The 6,461-nt window shown below is 45.4% G+C and overlaps 1 protein-coding gene across 9 annotated transcripts in view; it reads right to left on the bottom strand.

Annotated features, from left to right (window-relative positions):
- The window catches only part of LOC131889225 (CUGBP Elav-like family member 4), a 101,713-nt gene that overhangs the window by 29,941 nt on the left and 65,311 nt on the right, over positions 1 to 6,461 (bottom strand). For all 9 annotated transcript variants that reach the window (XM_059238318.1, XM_059238296.1, XM_059238312.1 and 6 more), the window contains one exon: positions 5,627 to 5,675. In XM_059238318.1, coding sequence (XP_059094301.1) covers positions 5,627 to 5,675 — 49 coding nt within the window. The remainder of the gene's footprint in view (positions 1 to 5,626; positions 5,676 to 6,461) is intronic.

The following is a 6,461-nucleotide window of genomic DNA, read 5'->3' as shown; positions in this document are numbered from 1 at the left end:
ACTGTTCCACTGTCATTGTAGTGCCGTAGGTGGAGGAGAGGAAAAGTCTGTTCCTGTCAATTGAGCCTATCACTTGCACTTGTACGCTGTCACTTACTTACAGTACACAACCTTTCTCTCAAAATCATGGTCCTCTCTCCGTCCATTCACCATCTACCATCCACTACCATGCACAGGGCGCAAACACCCACCCAGAGGAATAGTCCCGCTCCACCTTTTGTCTGAGTGGCAGCATATTGTGATGCGCCTGGTTGAGGGTTGACTAGGTTGTTCCTCTTCTGCTCCCTCTTTTTGCTCCCTGACCCTGGACAATTGAGTGAGGGAACTCGTGCGGAATACTAATGGCACATAAAACTGTTGACAAAGAGAAAGTGCATCCAACTTTCGAGCTTTTCGGGGCAACCATCCAGGAACGAGGGGACTGATAGCGAGGCAGGATCATCGCCATTTGAAATGGTCAATATTGAAGTGGTTTGAGGGACACCCGCCCGTCTTGGAGCAGTTTCTCGACTAGTTCTATGTCGTAGGCACTGGAGTAGTAGAGTAGTATTCAAGAACTCGGTCGAACGGATAAGCTTAGTCTCTTTCTTTCCGATTGGAAGTTTCTTGAATAGAAGAGAGGGAGGAAAAAGTTTTGAAAAAATAATTCACCGTCAGACTTCCTTCCTCGTCCTATTAATCTTTTCCAAAGGACGGCAGAGCCACCCACCGCTCTCACGTCGATGAAGGCGAGAACTTGCTGATTTTTCCTTCCAAAGAAGCTAGGAAGCACCCAAATCAGAAAAGACCTCTTGGCTTCGTCTCTCTCTTCATCCCCTGTCGCACTTCTTACTTCATCCAGGATGTGCTCTATACTACTACTTCCAACTGACTCAGTGAGTCAGTGGGTGAGTCAAGCCATGAAGCAACCAGTCACCCAGGCAATCAAGTGGCAAAAAAATCTGAGAATGAGCTCTTCTTCTTCTTCTTCGTCGTCGTCGTCGTTGTCTTCCACTTCAGTTGAATGGAACACATCATGGGGGCGGATTGCTTCTCGTTGAGACTGGTTGGAACAAGACAAGCCAGCAGTCGAGGAAAACTTTACTACACTTTTTTACATCCTAATTTGTCCATGTTTCATTAGCGAGCCTCACAAATATTAGTAGGGGATTCTGAGACTTGTCCAAAGGCGGGGGGGAAAAATGGATCCATGTGCCATGTTCGGTTCATCTCGGGGGAGATTCTCTCCTGTCAAATTTTGTTTCCAACTGATCTGAGAAAAAAGAAGGTCGAAAATGGGCTTTACCAAAGTTTTTGATGTTCAACGGTTCCAGGCTCTCACCCATCATATGGGATCCACACACACACCCCGACACACACACACACATATATACAGTTAGTCAGACAGACCAGAGAGAAAGATGGTTCCCGGCTCATTTCTACTCGTCTTGACCCGTGTTTTTTCACACAAACAGTGAGGTCGTGCCAGGATAGGGAAGGGCCGACTGCAAACAAGTCTCATCTGTCCATTGCATTGCATATCATATCCCGTTCGTGAAAGGGTGTGTCTGGAACATGCCATCACACCAGATCAATAGTCTATATCCGAAATAACTCGTGAAACTTGAATACATATCCGTCCCAAATGTGGAAATACACCTAATGAGTGACTTCCCCTCCATGTTTTCTTGTGTGCCTGAAAACAGTGGAACACAAACTCTAGGGAATTGGCAGTTGGAGCCCCAAAAGTCAAGGAACATTCTGTAATGTGTCTGAGAAACGTTCCATATGTGTCAATGAAGGGAGACCAAGGAACTGGAGAAAAAAACACGGAACGGCCGGGATGGGACCCCTGTTTCCATGTTGTTCCAATTTCGAACTATTTCTCTCGTGTGGATCCAATTATGAGGACATGAATTTAATGACATGATTACAACATGTATGGGTACAAGGTGCGTATAATGAGGAATGACAAATAGCCCCCTCACCTTATAGTTGGTGTCCTTCGGGACAAAATAAAATTGCCGACTAATTTCACCTTTGAACTGTTTAATTTACCTAGGGAAAGAGAAGGTGAAGCAGGCAATGGAAACGAAGCCAGAGACTCGGACTAAGCGTTCGGCCAAGATAAACTAAATCCAAAACTGTTTATCTTATTCCTCCAAGAGAACGATTTCCAAATGAAACGATCCCTTCTGCTCGTTTTGTTGAGGGGTCTCTCTCCCTCTCTTTTTCTCTCTCTTTTGTGCTTACAGTCGTCTCTGCTCTTCTTTTTCTGTGTATCGCTGGTCTAGTTTTCTCGGTCTTGCCAAGTCTCCCTTTCACTTTTCACACAGTTTACACCCAATAACAATTCATGGGTCATTACGTATATTTCCAAGTAGATTGCAGGCCGTTCCTCGGTTGTGTTTTTCCGCCTGTCTTGAGGAAAGACCAGCAACAGGAATCGCACGAATGAAACGAAAGAGGGAGCAAAAGAAAAGGGAGAACACATCAGACCTCAGGCAGGCTGTTATGGACCATGGACCAACAACATCTCACATGTTCTACCACCGAGAAACAAATGTGAACTTCTTTGAGGGAGGCTCTCCGAGCAGAACGGGGATCTAAATGACTTCATTTCATTTCCCCAACAAGGAGCGTATGCTCTCAAGATTTGTTGCGGAGTCTTAGACATCAGGCCAAGAGGAAAAAGTTGGCCTTATACTGCATGTTCCGTCTCAGTTTCTAAAATGAAACGCACGGACATACCTACTGCAGTCGTTGATGCTTGTGCTGAAAGTTGGAAGTCATTCAGGTTCAAAATTAGAGCTCACAAGCTCAATGGACTGGAATAGTAGGGTGTCTTTCGAGCTGGTAACTAGTCGAACATAATCCAAACATTGGCTCCTGTTGCCTTGTGTTAGTCAATGGGTCGACAAATATTGCCTCAGAACTAATGGGAAAGCGAGCCCAACTCATCCGAGTTTCAGCACGACGGGAGCAACGAGACCGGGAGACCAAGGCAATGCGAAATACTACTGCTACTACTGCTACTACTACTACTACTGCTGCTACTACTACTACTACTACTACTACTACTACTACTACTACTACTACTACTACTACTACTACTACTACTACTACTACTACTACTACTACTACTATTACTACTACTTCTACCACTACCACCACTAGTTCTACGTATAGCTATTACTACCACGAGAAGAAAGAGCCTTCCATGTTCGTATGGGTGTGTGAGTGTGCCAACAAAACCCTGCTGTTTGTAGTGAATGATCAAATTAGATCGCGTTCTAGGAGTCGAAGTTCCAACGTCTAGTCTCCTTCCTCTCATTCAAGGAACTCAATAATTCACTGGGGCACGAGGAGTCGAGGAGGCAACTTATCGGGTGAAATTAGGCGTCACCCCGATTCGGCATGAATTACGAATAAGAGCCAGGTAGGAGTACGAGTACTCGCTTTAAGTGCATGGGAGCAAAGCAAACAAGCTTCTAGGATGTCGGTCGTTCACTACCGACATACGACTTTTCATTGAGGAACCACAACAAAGGTTTGATAGGAGTGCAGCAATACCAGACTACCAAGCGAACGGCCAAGGTACTCGTTCGTACGAAGAGAGTCTCATTGGCCAAATGGACTACTGCTTGCTTCCAATTTGAATTGGGAGCCACGCACAAGTTTCGCTAGTTTTCAATTTCAGAGGGAAAAGTACAACGACAGCCGAGTGAGGAAGGAGCAAATAAATTAGATCGTGAAGGATCATGCAGTTTATGAGGATTGGCGAAGAAAACGAGGAACGGAAAGTTGTCGCGAAACATGTGCATTTTTTCTCAACCGAACTTTGGGCGTGAGGGATATATGTATAAGCCGGGTTCAAGATATTGGGGAGAAATATGCAAATGATCCCTAATTAATGCTTTGAAAACGACTGATTATGATATCAAATACTCGAGATTAAAACGGGTTCATTAAGCTTGTGGATCATTGAAATGGAACACGAGGAGAAAGCTAACAATACTAATAATATCTTGGAAGAGAGGCAGCTGTTCAAGAAAGGTTCCAGGGAAACTCCCAAAGTCATGCCACCAGATGAACCAGGTAAAGTTCAATCCTGACAGATGGGACTGAGAAGAGGAAGAGCGGCATTGTCGTTTTCCGTTTCATGTCCGTAATGCGTTTTGATGATGGAATGAATGTCCAGATATGAGAGGAGAGATCCCAGCTAGATCTCAACCCAGTAGGTGAAACTACTAGTAGTAGACATGCTATTATGAGATGGCTGAATCAGCACAGATCCAATCCCAAGAGCCACAAAGAAGGACACCGACAGAGAGAACCAGAGAGAGAGAGAGAAAGAGAGAGAGAACGTATACCCACTTCTAGTCCATACACACCCACATACGTGGGTCCAACCCCACATACACTCGAGCAATCATGTAGGGGCCCGAGTTATCCTAGATATTACTTGAACCTGGTTGGCGGCGGGGAGATGTCAGTTGAGATCCGAGATTTCAGTTGCATGATCAGCAATAACTCAATCAATGCCCATCTTACAATCTCTGGACGGCGCCTTTGACCACGGGGGCAGAAGGACCCAGAGCAAATGAAGGGGCAGGGGGAAAGAAATAATGTTTTTGTTCCTCTCAGTTCCAAATCAGTGGACACTAGGCGGGCTGCTTGTGTATGTAAGTGACGCGGACCTCTAAAAGCCGACCTTAGATAGAGATGAAGTTTCTGCCTTTGTTTTAAGGTAGGCAGTCACTGGTGCATGGTCGTATTACTCCGTCGCTCCCGGAATGAAAAGGAACCTCTCTGTCCACTGGAAAGTTACCAGCCGTCGTGCCTCCGTGCCAGTTTGCAATTGTGTATGCTTATATGCTCAACTTGATGGAAAAATCATTCAGGCATCCTTAAGCCGATCAAAGTAAGTCGGGGAATATTATTATTCTCCGATGCATTACTACCCATGGCGATAGTCCTAATATTACAGAAGTAAAAGAGGACGAGTACGTACGTAATAGGAGTGTAAGTATGAGAATACTGCTAGATGTTGTACTTGCACTTGTTACCGGAGAATGGCGAGAGACTCAGTCGAACAGGGTGGCTATTTCCAAGACAGACCTTTGGCCGTGGAAATATAATCACCTAGCTCCATATGACATGGCGCATCAATTTTTGCATCAGGACCATGTTGAAAGGTCATTGGATTCGTATCGACACGGATGGGATTGAAATGGTTGTATTTAACGCCAAACAGAAGATTGCAACAAACGACTGATGATGTCAGTTTTTTCCCACAGCCGAGAGTTCTCTGAATGAGTCTGATTCCTAGCTAACTTGAGCCAGGCTGAGACACCCGGTTAATCCAGCATCCTCATCATCTGTACCCCGAAAGCGAGGGCAGTCAGGCGGTAGGATAAGAAGGTACACGGCCAGGAGGCGCCTTCATCGTCTTTTCTCTTTCAATTTGTGCATGCTTTCATTCTCGTTGTAAGCGGATTAAAGCAATTATTCCTAGATTGGACCAACCAGACAGAAATTTCCCACAGAGCAACTTTCTTCTCTTGCCTGTCCCTCGCGACGACAGTTCTCATCTCCGAAGGGATCGCGGCTAACTAATAAAACTGAACTGGCTTTTGTCTCTTACCTCCACGATTCTCGTTATCTGCTGGTTTCACTTGGAGAGGACGGGTCATCTGGAAAGGAGACAAAAGAGAAAAAACATGTTAATACCGTGCTTCACATTGTTGTATATACTTTGACATATCATGCAAATGAGTGGCGTTCTATTAGCAATTTACCCCAACCCATGCTCATAATGAAGTGTTCAACGACTGCCACGTTGACTGCCTTGCAGAATGAGGTAACGCTCGATTAACCGCACGTCATGCAATCTGAGCTCTATTTTGGCCACCCTGACACTAACTGGGGGCGGGAGTGGAACTGAAACACAACACCTCCATCCAGTTTTGGCGACATTCTTGCTTGGCGAAAATCAGGGAGAAAATTTTGAAATTTCATTCCCAAATCAGTTTATGCCTCACTGCCAGACGATGTCGGGGCCAGCCAGTTGTCAAAAGTTCGTCCCCCTCGAGCGTTCTTGAAACTGTTTTCATCCAGTACCATTTCTGCCATCCCCCCCAACTCACACCAAGTGTAATTTTTACGACAGCGAAATAAAGAAATTATGAATATTTCCCCTTGTTTCACACTCTGTCGCATAAGCTGCCATGTCATCTTGGCTTTGGATCTTGGAGGGTGAACGGGATGGGGATGAAAGATGGGGTGTAAAAAGAGGGAAATGAGTGCAAAATTTATTGAGGCAAATCCCAAGAGGAGGAGGAAAAGGACGAACAAGACCCAGACACCTAAAACGACGAAGGGGAGGGAAAATGAAAAATCTGGTTAGTCACGGTGGGCGAGCACTTTACGGCCACCCTGACAACTCACTACTCTTTCGACCAGTAACTAAGAATCGGTTC

This window comes from Tigriopus californicus, chromosome 1, assembly GCF_007210705.1.
Source record: "Tigriopus californicus strain San Diego chromosome 1, Tcal_SD_v2.1, whole genome shotgun sequence".
In the NCBI taxonomy this organism is placed as follows: Eukaryota; Metazoa; Arthropoda; class Copepoda; order Harpacticoida; family Harpacticidae; genus Tigriopus; species Tigriopus californicus.
The sequence above is the reverse complement of the archived record's forward strand: the minus strand, read 5'-3'. Positions and strand labels throughout refer to the sequence as shown.